Source organism: Mus musculus, chromosome 19 (genome assembly GCF_000001635.26).
Source record: "Mus musculus strain C57BL/6J chromosome 19, GRCm38.p6 C57BL/6J".
NCBI lineage: Eukaryota > Metazoa > Chordata > Mammalia > Rodentia > Muridae > Mus > Mus musculus.
Genome location: NC_000085.6, coordinates 58,537,620 through 58,556,365, shown reverse-complemented (window position 1 = coordinate 58,556,365; position 18,746 = coordinate 58,537,620). Strand labels below are relative to the sequence as shown.

General features: G+C 42.2%; 1 protein-coding gene across 8 annotated transcripts in view; it reads right to left on the bottom strand.

Annotated features, from left to right (window-relative positions):
- Positions 1 to 3,261: 3,261 nt before the first annotated feature.
- Ccdc172 (coiled-coil domain containing 172) overlaps positions 3,262 to 18,746 on the bottom strand; it is a 41,120-nt gene continuing 25,635 nt past the window's right edge. For 3 of the 8 annotated variants that reach the window (NM_001373968.2, NM_029372.3, NM_001373969.2), the window contains 2 exons: positions 4,851 to 4,938; positions 3,262 to 3,514 (listed from right to left, as the gene is read on the bottom strand). In NM_001373968.2, coding sequence (NP_001360897.2) covers positions 3,452 to 3,514; positions 4,851 to 4,938 — 151 coding nt within the window. In that variant the 3' untranslated portion in view covers positions 3,262 to 3,451. Of the gene's footprint in view, positions 3,515 to 4,850; positions 4,943 to 18,746 lie in introns of those variants that run through there. The other 5 variants (NM_001374039.1, XM_006527422.1, XM_006527425.1 and 2 more) reach the window with 4 other exon arrangements.

Genomic DNA, 18,746 nt, shown 5'->3' with positions numbered 1-18,746 from the left:
CTTAGAATTATGAGAGGAGTGGAGCTCTTCTGGCTGTAAAGAGAAAAACAAAAGCATTTCTCCTGCTTCCTGTGCCTGAGAATGGCTCTATGTCAGTCATCGCTATTAATTTCACATTTCACTTGCTCTTTATTTTCCCCAACATCTGAATTCTGGTGCTGTTGATTTTATAAAGGCTTTTTAAAGATAAATTTGCTATGTATTAGAAGCAGTTGTTTAAATAAGCACTCAATTCCAACAGCTCGGTACTTCCCATGGCAGCAGCTGGGAGCACACTCCACAACCAGGCCAGCCTGTCTTTGCTGTGTGTTCCTTCTTCTTCCAGTCAAAGAAAGCCAGCTCTCCTAACACGCGCTACCTTGTGCAGGTTGTCCTCATGTTTAATAAACAGGAGCCTCCACCAACAACCAATAGTAAATCTTCCTTCTCCTGTATGGGGGAGGGGGCCTAATACAACATCCTTCATGGATTATTAGTCAGTGTCGTGTCAGTATTATTTATCTCATATCCTGAGTGAATTAATAAGAAAATGAAGCTGAATCTCCAGTACGATCATTTGACTCTTAGATGAAGCCAAAACAGGCCATGTAACTTTAAAATACAATATTTACAAAGTACAAAGTCAGCTAACTCTGCATTCCTACCTCAAATGTTTTCAGAGATAACTCTGCTTCATTCTTACATTAAAAATAAAATAAAATAAAACAAAACCTGTTGTATTAAGATAAAAGGGGCACACACCTCTACAACTTAATCCCTGCTCCAGGCTAATGACATGAGATATTTTTCACTTTTAGTTCACATCCTGAAAAAAAAAAAAAATGCCCTTGACAGGAAATGTTCTGAACTGGATTCTGAGAGTCGAACTTACATTTTTTTTTTTCAAATGACAAAGACAGAAGAGAGGCAGAACAAGCAAGCATGGAAGCCCACCTAAAATAGACCAACTCTGAGTGCTGAAGGTTCGCTAGGTGCTGACCAATGTCACAGTTCAAATTTATACCACAATAGACATTTAAGACAGAGCATCTTACCCTCCTTGCCTCCCCCCTCAACCCCCCCAAGTGTCTCCTTCATTGCTGATCACGCTCCTGAACTGCAATCATGGTTTCTGGACTGCAAATAAACAAATTGTTCATCACAGTGTGACGTAGTTAGTTATGATTGATCACTGCAAAATAGAAAAGGACTTTGTCCTCAGCCAAAGCTGAGAAGGGGCTGGGCCAGTGTGTGCTGTCTGTCCATCTGTAAGCACCCAGCATGCCCATCTGGTAAGAGACTCCATGGGTCATTCACAGCAGAGCTCCCATTCCACAGGAGGGACCAACCCCACCTCAGTCTGTTTCCTGGTCCTAATTGATTATAATGCAATAACCCCAACCTTCTTTTAGGCTTTTAAAATCTCATCCTAGTTGTACAAGTTCCAAGAAAAGCCAGGCAGGCAGGCAGGCAGGCAGGCAGGCAGGCAGGCAGGCAGGCAGGCAGGCAAATGCTCTTTATCTTTTACCAAAAACAATTTATTCTGAACAAACCACTGGGGAGGCAGCCATGTCTGGCATTGCCCCACCTATCAACAGTAAGGTCTAAGAAGAGGATGGAGTCTCCACTAGGGTTTACTCCACATCCTATGATTTTACTGCTATTTTTTCTCTAGCCAAGTGGCTTCATTAGTCAACAAGAGAATATGTACCAAGCTATGCATTCTAATAGTCTCCAATAGAGGTAAAAATTAGAAATTGCTTTTTGAAAAGAAGTAGGGTGGCATTAAAGATCCACGACGGCATGGCAGGCTGTGCAGGCGTGGCGTTGGGATCACATGGGTTAGTGGCACTCTGCTCATGACTAAATGCACAACCAATTGAATGAATTTATGTACTACTCACTTGCTCACAAACTGTCTCTCTCTATAGACGCTGTCTCACTTCCAGAGTAATTAAATTCAGTCTGTGACGTATTTATATGCACACAATTTCAGTTCATTGTCCTTCCAAGAGTTTTATGACTGACACACACGGGGAAGGAGAAGAAAGCAACAACTGAAGACCCAAGCCAGTGGGAACAGCTCGGTTTTAACCCATGGCTGCTACCTGCTGTTTCCTCCTCTTCACAGAACCTGTCCCGTAAACACAGCCAGTCACATGGTTAGTACTGTGTGGCTCTCCCACACAGTGCACATCATACCTTTGATGACGTGAACAGTGGCTTAAATCTTGAGTTATTTCTTTCATTTTAAATAGTAGAAACACCAAGTCTCAGTCCTTCTCCCATGCTCAGCTCACACTGTTCCTGCTGCTGTCACTAAATTTCTACCTACAGGTCCATACGGCACGCTAGCAGATGACAGTCATATAAGTGGTGGTATTCTGTATGCGTGCACAACAGGGCACCCACAGTCCACACCAGAGTTTCATTCTAGACCCAGCCATGTGCACAAATGGCTGAGTGGAAAGATGTGTGTACTTAGATACTCTCAGCTCATTAACATTATATAATAGTCACAGACCTAAGATTCTAGTGCCTTGGCCCATAAATGCAAGTTTCCCATTTTTTTTTTCAAAACTAAGAATATACAACAACAATTACAAAAATAGTTGTGGCAAAGTAATACTTGCTCTGAAATTAAAGCCTTGGCACTCTACTTTAACCCAAATGGATCTGAGACATTTCTGAACTGGTCATGTGAGGCAGCTCACTAAACAAATTCAAAGGAACATGGCTCCAACATCAAAACTTAACAATTCTGACACAAGATCCTCCCACCTAGCCTCGTCTAGGCCCTGACTAAACAGCTCCAATCCTAGCAAAACACTAGTGAAAATACAACAGCTCCAATCCTAGTGAACCACTAGTGAAAACACAACAGCTCCAATCCTAGTGAAAATACCCGATCTGGAAGCGGGACAGTGCACAATGCTGGACATTCCATGCCCCCCTGCCCACCAACTGAAGAACTTCCTTATTCCCAACCAAGGCTGTCATTTGGAGAAGAAGTGGTGGGCACAGGAACCAGTGGGGAATGGCTGCCTGGAGATGCCTCACACTGTGAAGTTCTGTAGACACACACAGGAATGAAAGGCCTCAAATGATCGCTGTTGACAGACATTTGATGATTGAAGAAAGAATAAAATCAAAGTAAGCACTCTTCCCTGGCAGAAATGGCACCAACAAAATTGAATCAATAATCTGAACACTTCTTTCTGTGTATGTTTGACAGGATGTAAGGTAAGCTACAGTAAAAAATGAGACAGGCAGATCAGAAAGGACAGACCAACTTAAATCTGGAGTTTAGTATCTTCTTCTTTCTCTCCCCTTAGAAACTGTACAAGGACCTCTTAGGTAACAAGATAAAATGTATTATGCAATAGAGTCATCACTCCTCTGCACTGCCTGATCCTCATGTTCACGTAGAGATCAGCTCTACAGGCTCCACTCATGTGTGGTTCTCTGATGCTCAAGTGTGGGGTGGCTCATGACTCAAGGAGTTACTGTCCTGGGGATCCTTTGGTGCCAGTGCCTAAAAAGTAAACATGCAGAACACATCTGTAAGGGACAGCATACTCTGATGTGCAAACATCTATAAGGGACAGCACACTCTGATGTGCATACACATCTGAAAGGGACAGTGCACTCTGATGTGCACACATCTGTAAGGGACAGCACACTCTGATGTGCACACACATCTGTAAGGGACAGCACACTCTGATGTGGACACACATCTTTAAGGGACAGCACACTCTGATGTGCATACATCTGTAAGGGACAGCACTCTAATGTGCACACATCTGTAAGGGACAGCACACTGATGTGCACACACATCTGTAAGGGACAGTGCACTCTGATGTGCACACATCTGTAAGGACAGAACACTCTGATGTGGACACATCTATAAGGGACAGTGTACTCTGTTGTGCACACATCTGTAAGGGACAGCACACTCTGATGTGCACACATTTGTAAGGGACAGCACACTCTGACACATCTGTAAGGGACAGTGCACTCTGATGTGCACACATCTATAAGGGACAGCACACTCTGTTGTGCACACATCTGTAAGGGACAGTGCACTCTGATGTGCACACATTTGTAAGGGACAGCACACTCTGACATATCTGTAAGGGACAGCACATTCTGATGTGCATGCATCTGTTAAGGGACAGCACACTCTGATGTGCTGTTTCTCAGCCCAGGGTCACGGACATGCTAGATGAATGTACAACTACCCAGCTACATAGCCAACCTACACTCATTTTTTAAAGAGACCATAACACATTTACCTAAATTTAGTACAGCAATAATTCTGAGGATTTTTGACTCAGGTTTTCCAAAGTTCTTGTAGAAATTATGAAACAAAACATAATTCTAACAGTTTAAACAAGCAAATGCTTAAGAGTATATAACACCCTCTAAACCATTAAGATACACTATAGCAAACCCTGCTCTCATCTCTACCTTAGTTACAGGCAGAGCTCTCACAGAACCTGAACACCTACAGCTCTAAGATCATGGTGGGCTGTAGTAGAAAGCTCGGGATTAGATGTAGTCAGCATGGTTCACGCCTGCTAGAAGCTGAGGTGACCAAGCCTTAGACACCAGGGCAGAACTGTCTCAGTGGAAGGATGGGAGGTTGGATGGGTTAGAACTCAGCATGAAGCCATCCTGCTTTCCTTGGTGACATGGTGCTGCCCCTCCAGGAGTTTAAAACACCTTACAACACCTTACAGTTTACATCCTGACTTTGCTTTCACTCCCTTGCTTGTGGGGTTTTGCAGAGGTGCAATGCCCTAGGTAAAGCCTGGCTTCGCAGCAGCAGAGACTGCTGGAGAGAGGGGAAGAGAGCAGCAGGGGCTTACCAACTCCAGGAGGTCTACTTCTGCTTGGAGAGCTCTGTAGACACTTTCCATGTCTTCTGCTTTATACAGATCTAACTCCCTTTTAAGCCTGTCTTAAGGGAAAATCGCTCCATTAGTTTGATACTAAACTTTTACAATAATTTTATTACATACAGAGTGTCAGGTTTGTATTCTCAAAAAAAAATCAGGATTCAAGTTAAAAACCCAAAGTATTTAGAAAAATTTACTCTATGATTCTATATAAACTACATAAAATTTTGAAAAGAAACTTCCTTTAAAAATAAGGCAGAAAATAAATCACAGATAAGTCACAGTAATGTAAGAAGTCCTGGTGGGTTAATGTGACGAGGGCAGAATTCTGTCTAAAGACTTTTGAGTAGTTCTCCTGAGGAGCTAAACACATGGGTGAGTCATTGGCTTCCCGGATCCTAATACGAAACTTAAGTAAAGAAATTACTTGTGACATTTGTTTTTGCTCTAAAATGAAAGACAACATATAATACATATATAATTACACTGTATGAGTCTGGAATGAAACATTAGATTTTATTTTTACCAATTGTATCTTTAAATTTTTGAATAACTTATTGAATATAAAGATTATTTTTGTCTGAATTCAATGTGGAGATTAGGAAAGAAGCTCTCTTCCATCTTGAGAAATGACTAATGGTTTTATCCCACAAAGAAAAACATCAGCCAAAGCCCTAGGCTGTAGCAAGGGGTGAAACATGAGGCCTGGCTCTACCTGGTTTGTGTGAATCTGAGGGCAGAGGCCACAAGCAAGAATGCTCTCATCAGGCTAAGCAACTCAGCTGCGACAAGATGACAGATACAGTCACCTCACCCTTGGCCAAGCCCCAACCCTCAAGGAAAAGGTGCTTAGATCAGCTTTTCTCCCTGTGAGCCAACAACAGCTACTGGAAGTCCTCTTTGAGGGCAGCCTATCCACACTCAGACCCATGGGGCTTCCACAGATGCACAGTAAACAACAAACTTGCAGTAAACATCACCAAGCACACCAGTAAGAAAATCTAGTACAATCAGCAGATGCAAGAAGCAGGCAATATCTAAATCTGAAAGAACTACAATTCAACAAAAAACATGAAAAATGGACACAAAATAAGCATAAGAAAACCTTCAACTCTTTTCTTTCAATTTTTTATTAGATATTTTCTTCATTTACATTTCAAATGCTATCCTGAAAGATCCCTATACCCCCCCCACCCTGCTCCCCTACCCACCCACTCCCACTTCTTGGCCCTGGCATTCCCCTGTACTGGGGCATATAAAGTTTGCAAGACCAAGGGGCCTCTCTTCCCAATGATGGCCAACTAGACCATCTTCTGCTACATATGCAGCTAGAGACACAAGCTCTGGGGGTACTGGTTAGTCCATATTGTTCCACCTGTAGGGTTGCAGACCCCTTCAGCTCCTTGGGTACTTTCTCTAGCTCCGCCATTGGGGGCCCTGTGTTCCATCCAATAGATGACTATGAGCATCCACTTCTGTATTTGTCAGGCACTGGCATAGCCTCATACGAGACAGCTATATCAGGGTCCTTTCAGCAAAAATCTTTCTGGCATATGCAATAGTGTCTGGGTTTGGTGGCTGATTATGGGATGGGTAGTCTCTGGATGGTCCATTCTTTCGTCTCTGCTCCAAACTTTGTCTCTGTAACTCCTTCCATGGGTATTTTGTTCCCTATTCTAAGGAGGAATAAAGTATCCACACTTTGGTCTTCCTTCTTCTTGATAGAAAACCTCCAACTCTTAGCAGGTTATTTGTAACAGCTATCCATTGTCTAATAAGAATATGAGATAGTGTCAACTGTGTCAGTAACTAGGGACACACCAAGGAACAGCCAGGGGGAAGGGCAAAGGCCATGGTATTCCAGAGGCAGGAGCAGGTGGAGTTAGTTCTGCATGAGCCAGGCTAGCCAGAGCTCCATAGTGAGACCCAACTCAGTAAGGAAAAGGAGAAGGGGAAGGGGGGTGGGGGCAGGAGGGGAGGGGACAGGAGGGGAGGGGACAGGAGGGGAGAGGAGGTAGGAAGGTGGAACTGCACTGCCTGGTGCAGGATACTTCATCCCTCCCTTTTACCTTTAACTCACATCTTCATACTTAAGGTTTTATGGGGTTTTTGGTAGGAACCATGTGCAGCCTGTATTACTCTTTAATATGAAAATCTCTCATTTTTTACTGGCATGTTACAGACATTTACACATATTATAGTTACTTATATGGTAGGATTCAAAATATAGTTTTTTTCTAGTTGTTTTCTGTTTATCCTATAGGTTTCCCTCCCCTCCCCTCCCATCTATAATGGGGGCACTTATTATCTCCTCTACAGACTTTTTTATTACAGCTACTTTTTATTTATTTTTTATTTATTTCATTTTTGAGACAGGGCTTCTCAGTATGACCAGCCCTGGCTGTCCTGGAACTCACTTTGTAGACCAGGCTGTCCTTGAACTCAGAGATCTGCCTGCCCCTGCCTCCTGAGTGCTGGGATTAAAGGTGTGCACTACCACCTCCTGGCTTTATTATACTTACTTTAAAACTTTTATATAGCTCACAGTGGCGTTTAGAGCACACACTTGGAACTGTTTTATCGAGTAATACGACACTGCTGTGCTTAGAGAGAAGAATGTTGCAGCAATATATTTTTCATTTTCCCCTAAGTTTTTTATTCTATTGCCATCACCAGACATTTCCCATATATTATACATCTAATATATATATAGGGCTAATTTGCCTCTGTTACTTGTTTTCTAAAGTGACTTACACTCACAGCATTTTATATTTACCTATGCCCAGCTGTGTCTGGAGCTAACACTACCTTTCTACTTGGAATCCCATCCTTCCCCTTGGAAACCTTACTGCAGCCTCCGTCTTTAGAGTGCTCTGTACTGCTGAGGATTCAGTTGACTCACGTTTGCCTGCACTACGTTAGCTGGACAGCTCTCATGGCCAGTCAGTGTGACATGTCTTCTGGTTACATCATTTCAGATAAGAGGTCTCATTCTTGTCTTTCCTTTTAGCCAATGTGTCTTTATCTCTTTTTCCTCTTCTTTTCTGCACGATTTTCCCTTATGTCAGCTTTTCAGAGATTTAAATATGTGTACAGAAGTTCAATTTCTTAAGATGCTTCTTGGTGGCATCTGAGTATTGTGTTTCAATGTATTTCATTATGTTTATAAAATGTTTTGCTACGATCTCTCGCAATGCAATACTACAGATGAATGGCAAATGTACTATGCTCAATTTTAAAAGCAGAGCCAAGAGGCCCCGTGGCACAGCACTGTTTCCATAATGTTAGAAAGCAGAAGAGGGGCAGTGGTGAAACAGGCAGAACGGTAAGTGAGCAGGAGAGGAGGTTTGAGGTGGATCAGAGGAGGAGTCTGGGTCTCAGTGTGATGCTACTCAGTGTTCAACTCACAGGTGGCATGTGTAACAAAAGGGCCAATCTTGTGAATATAAACTAGAGTTCCCTATAACCTGCTAAGTAGGAAATAGAAAATGCTACGTATGTAGCATCACAGTTAACTAGGGCAATACACACACAAATTCAGCTGACAAGCCTGCTTCAGTGGGACACTCAGTAGCAATCAGAAAGATGACAAAGAGGCACAGAGGACTGAAACCCAGGTCAAATGTCCCCAGGAAGGGAAGGTACCCTCCACCACCCACATGGGAAACACTACCCATAGGTCTGGGCCTCACACCTGGGCAGACCAACTCCAGAGAGTTGAAAGAGGCTCTAAAAGCCAATGGCTTGCTTATTCTTTTGAGTGGAAAGGTCTTTTTATTTTTAAAGTTAATAATCTTTGTCTCTCCTGGGCTCTTAATTCAAACTTCTTCCTTCTTGTCTTGAAAGTTTACAGTTACTTCTGTGTAGATTCTCATAGTTAAATGGGATTTTTTTTTCCTTTGTCTTGTTTTTAGAAAACTTTAAAAGAACCACATTAGGAACCAGGCCTTTAGAAGTCAGATAAATAATTCGCAGATGGCATAATTCAGAGCTAAGGACAACAGGTAGTTCCCTCCTAAAGCAGCCTGGATATTGTTATTTAACCCTGCTGATGATACAATACGCAACACAATGACCTGCAAAACAAGCACAGAACCACCGGGAGGTTGTGGCACTGACAGTTTAGGTTGGCTAACTCCAGGAGTGAGTCTGTTGGAGCTGACAGTACTAACGCTTCCACAGAGAATGAGCTGCTCAGAGTGCAGAGCCTATGTTGGACTCAGGTCCCAGCTAGAGCCTCCTCTACGGTTCTGTGAGTCGGTAGATCTGCTTCCTAAATTAAGGTTTTATTCTATCTAATACACGCACTAATCTGCTACACTCAGAGACCTTAGTTAGACCTGCCCCATTTAGCTCAGATTGGCTTACATCTCAATATAAGAAATCCCTTTCCTTCCTTGGGCTATTGGATCTCTTATGTGTCTTTCCCTAGTGTGAGTGTCCAGGGTTATTAAACTGCATGTTATGTGAAATCCTCAGTATAACTCTCTATTGGGCCTAGAAATAATCTTAAATATTTGAGATAAATATGATTATCTTTTAAGGTGCTGAAACCACTTTGAAATATAAAAAATTATCTGACAAAAACTTTGAAACAATAAAGTTGACACGATACATTTTTATATAATAGGCATGCATGTCTGGCCCCATGGGAGAGTCTTATTTTCTGGCTGAGGTCAGAGAAAGGGACACTTGTTTATCAGCTTTAGTTCTTAATGTTTCCTCTTTTTTAAACTTCCAGATCTTATGCCTTTAGTTATTTTCTCTATAGTAATTTTAATAGTATGTATTAAAATATTTTTAATCTATAGAAAATAACTGAAGGCATAAAAGCAGGATGAAAAAATAAAAAACTTCAATTTTCAGATGATACAACTATACATATGTGCAGAGTTAGTGAAAATTAGTGCAAAGAAAATAATTTAGGAAGTTTGCAAAATATAGAATTAGTATACTCAAATAAATAGACTTTATTATCATTGATAATGGTGAAGATGACTTTTTCTCAGATAGAAAGTCATAAAAATGTTAATAATTCCAAGTTAAATCCTCTGAATGTGATCACAATAAAAACACAAACATGTTTTATCCTCCTTGGTATGCGGCAAGTTGATCTGTAGTATGGATGTAATTTTATGGGGTTCTGCCTCATTCTAGCCTGTATACCTCCTGAATAAAAGACACAGAAAGCTGGTATTTTCATTAACAAGCTATAAGCCTAAACTGGGCATGCTCCGAGCTAGTCTAACCCACATTCAGCCATAGGCCCTGTGTTACTTGCGGGCTGAGCCTCGCTGTGTTTGCTCTGCTCCATGTGTGTCCTCAGGGCAATTTTCCCCTGGCCACGTGCTCGTGGTCCATCCCGCCCCGTGGTGACGTCCCCTCTCCCCTTTTCCCTACTCCTCCTGCTCCCTACATGAGAATGCCCACCTGATCTCACGTCCTGTCTTGCCTTGCTCTTGTCTCCTGCCTAGCCACAGCTCTAGCCTTTTATTAGCCAGTCTGAGATTACGGGGCGCATTCTTTACAGCACACTGGTCAGACTGCATCCTGATCTTCAGGAGCACAGAACTCAGCACCCGGATACACAGTGCACAAGACCAACTCCAACACTGTAGCTCACAGGGAAAAAAATTCCAACAAGCTCTGGAATGCTGGAAAACAAATGCTAACTACTAAATCCCAGTGTTAACCGTTCATAATTAAGCAACACAGCAAAACAGGGTTAGTAGGGTGGAGACAGCATCGGTTCCCAGGAGACGACGACGGCTTCTCAATAAAAGCATACTGGGACAACTTTTTCAATAAAGCATACTGGGACAACTTTTTCAATAAAGCATACTGGGACAACTTGACAACTTGTAAATGGATCTCAAAGGCAAAACTGGATCTGTATTTCACAGCATATCCACTCAAAATGGATCAAGTATTTGTATGTTAAGAAGATAAAACTATACAGGACAGGGCAAAGGCACAGGTAAACTATATAATTATATAATTATATAACTGGTGGATGGGGCTTCAACTATTATTCAAATACAAATGAGATTTAATTTAAAAGAAAAACATTTCAATTAAGCTGTGTTAAAAAATTTATATAGCAGAAACTGTATGTATAGAGACTAAAAGGAGCCTATAGTCTACAGGAAATATCTACTATATATATCACAGATAAAGACCAGTGTTTGTCCCTTGATTTCTGTAAAGGAAACACAGGAGGATAAGCCAGAGGCTAAGGACAGTGGTACTATGGAACAGTGAGCAGAAGTGCTCGGAAATATGGAAATCAAGGTGACCCCTCTGTCTGTGTCTTTACACGTGGCTTTAACTTTTGAGTCATGCTGATGTTTTCAACATCCACCAGGTCAAGTGTAGCCACTCAGCTCAGGGGAGGAGCCATTACTGCTTGACACAGAATAACATGTGAGCTACAAGAGCTGAATGACAAACATGGGGATGTAGTTCAGTGGTAGAGCATGTGTCCAGTACAACCAGGACCCCGGCTTTATCCCAAGTTCTCCCGGGAAGAAAAACAAGACCTAAAACTCATGAATAAAGCAAAGAAATTACAAGACATGAGTAGAGATTCAGTTGAGACAGATTCTAAAGAAAAAAATCAGAAGGGAAGACCTCAATAATCAAATTAAAAATTCAATGGAGGCTGGGCATGGCGGGGGTGCCTTTAACTCCAGCACTTCGGGGCAGAGGCAATGCTGAGCATCTCCTTCCCTGGGCAGAGGCTCCTGGCTGTACAGGGAAGCTGTCTGAGCATGAGCAAGCCAGCAAGCAGTGCTTCCCCTTCGCCCTAAGCTTCTTTTTGTCACTGTTCATCACTGCAGCACAGGTGAGAACAGAGCAGTGTGTTTCCCTGTTGATTTCCACAGGACTTTTTACAGACTGGACACCCTCTGGCATAGTCTGCACAATGCTAGGATTACAGGTGTGCACCACTATGGCCAGTTTCCTATGTGGGAGCCAGGAGGTCGCCCCCCCACCAGCCCCCAGGTCTCATGCCATGGGGTGGGCAACCAACTGCTCAGCCACCTCCTTACCCCTCGGCCATCTTTTCTACTTTCTATGAGTTTCCCATGGCCTGGCTTCTTCATGTATCTCTCTGCACTAATTCATATGGAGACTCTACTGCGATTTTACTTTTTTTTTTTTTTTTCCTGAGACAGACAGGGTTTCTCACTTTGTAGACCAGGCTGTCCTCGAATTCAGAAATCTGCCTGCCTCTGCCTCCCAAGTGCTGGGATTAAAGGCATGTGCCACCATACCCGGCTGTCATTTTACTTTTAAATGCTAAGGAGGAATTCCTATTTCGCATGTGATTTATTTATGAAAGTGAGTGTTTGAAAGAGGCATGGTCAGCTGTCTGCTTCCCTTAGTCTAGGCCCCACTGACAGGTTGCACTCAGGCCCGTGGAACTGTGCTGAGAAGGAGCTGGCTTAGGCAGGCTTTCTCTTACCCCAGTTTCTCCGGTGGCTGACCTCATCACCTTCCCCTTGTTCTTCAAACAGGGTCTCATTATATAGCCTGAAGCTCACTATGTAGACCAGACTGGCCTTGAACTCACAGAGATCTGTCTGCCTCTATCTCCTGAGCACTAGAATTAAAGGTTAACATATATCTTCTGTCATCGTCCCTAAAAAGATTTAACAATAAGTATATGAACACGAAAAGATCACTGCAACATTACAGATAGCTTATAAATAAATACTTTTTGTTGAGCTACATATTACCTGTAAATAATTATTTTGATAATTTATATATTACTTGTAAATACCATTTTTTAATTTCAGAGATAAATGGGTACATTTATAGCAGAATATAACTTTGAAGTCAAATGAGTCTAAGAGCAAACTTTCCCTATATTTATGTAGAGCTTTAATAATGACAGCACATGCTGAGACTTCAGGAAACGGGCAGCTCTCTCAGCTTGAAGCTGTTCACCAATGCTGTGCAGACACTTCTGTTAGTGAGTAAAGGACATTGCTCTACTAGAAAAAGATGCAGAATCAACAAAGTACACAGCTACAAGTGATCATGAAATTAAATGAAAATTTCCATCTATTATAAATGTTTTTAAAAGAGAAAGACAATGTGGATTGTGTTCAGATAAAATTATTTGACTAGAATTTTATAGAAACCTCTGAGCAAAGACATTTTTACACTTGCCAACTTTGAGTTGATTCCTTAATAATAAACAAGGAACAAATGAATTATACTATTTTCTAAATGAAGACTAGTGTCTTAGGGTTATTGTTACTGTAATAAATACCATGACCAAGAGCAACTTGGTGAGAAAAAAAATGAATATAAAGTTCATTATCAAAAAGCAGGGAGGGCAGAAACTAAAGCAGGGCAGGAACCCAGAGGCAGGAGCTGATGCAGAGGCCAAGAAGGGTCTGATAGGTCTTCTTGCTTATAGATTTGCTCTCCATGAATATGTGACAGCAGGGGTCAGTGTTGATGTCTGTGGCTCACATTACTTCTAGAGACCATGAGAATGTTCCTGGTCTGAGTAGCCACCTAGGACCATGTAGATGTCCACGGGTGGTGCAGAACTGACTGTGTCCCTCAATGGCTGCAGCATACGGAGAGCTGGCCCCATCTCTTACTAGTGGCAGCCCTTTGGAGACTGAGCCCTGCACCTCGCCTGGGCAGCATAGCAGGGCACAGGGGAGCCAGCCTCAAGGGTGAAAGCACAGAAGAGCTGGTCCCCGAAGTCATGAAAGTAGGGGAGCTGTCCCTGGCCCTCACTGACTGGAGAGCAGGCCCTGCAGCTCACCTGGCCAAGGAGGCAAAGGTATGGTTAAGGGATACGCCCTTCCTGTCAGTATTACATAGCCTTATGAATCCTGGGCATTAGCCCACCTTATTGGGCAAATTTCCTGCAAATTGACAAGATGAACTTTCATAAATCAATGTTTAGATGAATTAATGATTTTATAGAATTCTTGATTTGATTCAAATAATTTTAGGAATAAAGTTTAAGGAGATGGTTTTAGTTGTTTTGCCAGAAAGATGTAATAAAGTTAGAATCAAGAATAGAATGTGCCCCTCCTCATTATAGTAAGGAAAGGCTGCTTAGTAAGGAAAACAGTGTGCTTTCATAAACTGTGCTAAGAAGAGAAACAGGCTGGAGAGCGATGTGCATGCGGTCAAGGAGAAACATTCATTCTAGGCCAGGTCCAAGGATGAGGCCACAGATGCGCAATACAGTAAAGCGAGGCCATGGGAAACGGCTGCTTTGAACTTATGGTGAGCTCATACAATGAAACGCTGCTTTGAACTTACCATCAGCATCCTTACCTAACTCCCTTTTTGTGTAACAGTTCATCTATGAAGTAATTTTATAAGGAACTTTTGTCTAAGAAGGCATAAAAAGGCTGAAAGAAGAAATGAGGTGTGGCTGTTGGGGCTCTGCTCCATCCACCCAACAAATATATGTGTATATATGTCTGTCTATCTATATGTACATACATACATATGTAAGTATATGTGTGTGTCTCTAAGGATGCATGCACACTTGTGACATTGATGAAACAGGTGGCTTGGCCTGACCAGTGTGCGTGTGTGTGTGTGTGTGTGTGTGTGTGTGTGTGTGTGTGTATGTATGCACATGCCTGACTGCCTTTCTTCCTTTCTTTTATTTTCTCTCTGGCTCTCGAAAAGTTCACAAACTCCAAGCCTCTTGCCTGGCCACTGAGGGGCTCTTGAGTCAAAGAGAAAAAGAGTCCAAGTAACTTAAGATTTTTTCCTTAATGCCCTGTTGTTATCATCAGGAATCATGGAAGGAAGGAAGGAAGGAAGGAAGGAAGGAAGGAAGGAAGGAAGGAAGGAAGACCAATAATTAAGAACTGTGTATTTTGCAGTGAAACTTCAATGACTCTCAGGCCCTGTCACTGGGACAAGTATGTATCAGGCCCATATGCCTGGACTATGCTACAAAGAAACACAAGGCATTCCAGAATGGTGAGACAGACAGACAGACAGACAGACAGACAGACAGACATGTGTCTGTAGCATGGGATTTAACAAAGCCCAAGCCCTGAGAATCAAACAACAGTGGAAACCCTCCATAGTCTGTCCATTCCTTGTTTTTCCTCTATTTACCACCACAGTATTTGACTGTAGGTCACACTGCAGCCCAGAGTAGACAAGAGCCTTTTTTATCTGGCACACTGTAAAGACAATGACAGTAAACACACACACACACACACACAAACACACACATACACACACACACACAGAGCCATGTAACTATAAGACAGGATATATTTACTATAAGGGAAACAGGTAGGATACTGGGCCAAAAGTAACAGGGAGGGCGATTGTTTGAAGAAATATTTCAACAGATACCTGGGAAGGGTTTGTGCTCACCATGGCACCATGGGGTAGGGAAGCAGGTTCCGTAGTAAACGGATAACTTGGGGACAAGGAGAAGAGTAATTACAAAGGCTTCAGGTGGATGAAAGCTTGACAGGTCTGAGGTGGCAGAGCAAGAAGGGGCTCTACTGAGGTCACTCAGGCCACAAGAAGGACTTTAGGTTTATTATGTCCAGTAGGAAGCCAGTGGGCAGCTCTAGGTTTTTTTGTTTTGGTTTGGTTTTTTGAGACAGGGTTTCTCTGTGTAGCCCTGGCTGTCCTGGAACTCACTCTGTAGACCAGGCTGGCCTTGAACTCAGAAATCCACCTGTCTCTGCCTCCCAAGTGCTGGGGTTTAAGGCGTGTGCCACCACTGCCCGGCAATCAGTGGGTGGCTTTAGTAAAAAGCATGATAGATTGCAGACTGGTGGGGCCAGCTGGCCTCAGCGAGGGGTCCTAGGGTTGCAGCCTCAGGTTGTGGTTACCAAGGAGGAAGAAGGAAGCTGCAGGTGTTAGTGCTTGCACACACTGCTGCTGAGCCTCACCAAAAGGAAAGCTCTGCCAGTTCCCGTGCCCTCGCCCCACCATGCCCATGACACCAACACACCCTTACACAGGACCTAGTCCACTCTGTGCAGTCACACAAGGCTTCCTTGGCTCCTGTCTCCAATTCTGCACATTTAGCTTGTGTTAACTCATCCCACCCTATTCAAATCAGAATCTTTGAAATAAATAAGCACTGTAATTTTTCTAACTAGGGAAATAGTACTACAGAAGGTCCCATTATATCCTTGCTATTATAAAATACTAAGTTGGTACTCTGCATTAAATATGACATCAAATCACCTGAAAAATAGATTAACTCTAAAAAATATAAACAATAATAATTACAAGTTTACACACACACACACACACACACACACACACACACACACACACACACCATCCCTACCTACCTCTTTGTCTACTTTTCATTATCTGGAGTCTAATCTTTTCAAATGGAAAATTCCAGAAATAATCTTATTGTGGAACATTATAATAACTGTTCTATTTATTATTAGCTGTTGTGTGTATTGAACACTCATAGGAATGTATGTTTATCAAACAACAGTATGGAGCTGAAGAAATGGCTCAGTAGTTAAGAGCACTCACTATTCTTCCAGAGGTCCTGAGTTCAATTCTCAGCAACCACATGGAGGCTCACAACCATCTGTAATGGGATCCAATGCCCTCTTCTGGTGTGTCTGAAGACAGCTACAGTGTACTCAAAAATAAAATTTAAAAACAAAACAAAAAAACAAACAAACAAACAAAAAAAAAACAGTACATAGTAGATTTGGAACTATGGCTCTACGCAGCCACTGGAGTCTTGGAATGTCCCCTCACATGTGGGGAGAAGGTGACTGTATATATGCAGAGATACTTGTAAAAAAATTTCAGGCCACAGTTGCCATAGACACCTGGAACCAAAGAAAGTAAACCGAGTAAGAAGGGGACTACTGGAGAAATGGACAGCCATGCTGGCATGCTCTAGTAACAGTAAAAGCAGAACTGTAGTCAGGTATAATTTTCCTAACCCCCAGCACTGACATAAGAGGCCTCGTTTGTGTCACCAGAGCCGAGGAGTGCTCTGGGCACATGGTAGCTACTAAATACCTTACAATGCATGGGACAGAACCTAAAACAAAAATAGCCTGGCCTAAATTTTAAATAGTACCAAGTCTTAGAAATATTGCTGTATAACATCGTATCTACCCTGAAAAGAGATCAAATCTGAGAATTTAAGAAAACTATAGCTAGTATAGAATTCAACATGCCTTTAAATGCACACATAAGGTATTAAATCCAAAGTAAAAATATAACCAGCTTAATGTTGGCCTTTTTGATGTGGTCCAATAAATCTAATGTAACTTTTTTGTCTTAGTCTAATGTAATAGCTTCTTGTTATTCCACTAGTGCAAGGCTGATCTTTTTTCCAAAATCCTAATGTTCAACACTTTTATTTTCTTTATACTTAGGGCTTTTTTATGAAATACACTAGTAACATAAAAATACACATACCAAGAGATGTCAAATGTAAATTGATAAATGCTGGTGTCGCATTAGGAAGTACTAAAGTAAAAAACGGATGCGGCACACACACACTGACGTTTCTTTTCCAAACTCCTTGCTACCATTTGTGAAGGGAAAAACATTCTCTCTCAGAGTTGAGTGTTTCGTATTAACTCACGGGAGATGCCTGTAACCGAGTGATAAAGTCAGAGCTTATACTAGAAGCCTGTCCACAGCCAAAAACCATGACACCAGCAGAATCTGCCACTAACAAGTGTCAGAAACTAAGAGCAGACTGTCATTACAGAAACTCATCCCTCATCACACGCAATGCCCCAAGAGGCTGATATTTTATGCTTATAAAGCTTAATACAACAGTCAATTGAAAATATTTTCTCAGTCTCTTACAATGGTGGCCAGGGGCAATTCACTGTTAATATGAAGCATTTGTTCAGCTTTGGTGGACATATTTCCTGGGAGATCTATGTGGAAGCAAGCTCCATTGACTTCTCTGTATCAGTAATGTGGTTGTCTTTTCTATGAATCCTGGGAAGTATGGCACCTTCTCTCAAACAATTCTGGCAAAGATGACCATGAATAATAAAAAATAATCATCAAAATGGGAACAAAACACCCATGGAAGGAGTTACAGAGACAAAATTTGGAGCTGTGACGAAAGGATGGACCATCTAGTGATTGCTATATGCAGGGATCCATCCCATAATCAGCTTCCAAATGCTGACACCATTGCATACACTAGCAAGATTTTGCTGAAAGGACCCAGATATAGCTCTCTCTTGTGAGACTATGCCTGGGCCTAGCAAACACAGAAGTGGATGCTCACAGTCAGCTATTGGATGGGTCACACGGCCCCCAATGGAGGAGCTAGAGAAATTACCCAAGGAGCTAAAGGGATCTGCAACCCTATAGGTGGAACAACATTATGAACTAACCAGTACCCCGGAGCTCTTGACTCTAGCTGCATATGTATCAAAAGATGGCCTAGTCGGCCATCACTGCAAAGAGAGGCCCATTGGACTTGCAAACTTTATATGCCCCAGTACAGGGGAACGCCAGGGCCAAAAAGGGGGAGTGGGTGGGTAGGGGATTGGGGGGGTGGGTATGGGGGACCTTTGGGATAGCATTGAAAATGTAAATGAGGAAAATACCTAATTAAAAAAAATAATCATCAAAGAAAAAGACTTCAAGTTCTCTCCCCTTGCATTGATGGTGGTGTAACGTGAGACTTCAGTCAGACTTCAGTCATTATTGCATTACACAGAAGGAGTAAAGTAGAGATGTACTCCACACAGAAAACATTTCTACTTCTTAGGAACGGAACCAGAGTAACTGTAAAGTGAACGTAAAGTAAGAAAGTAGGCTCTCTTTATTCTAGACAGCAGACATGTTGACTCTGTTACAACTGCAGGAAAGGGGCCGCAT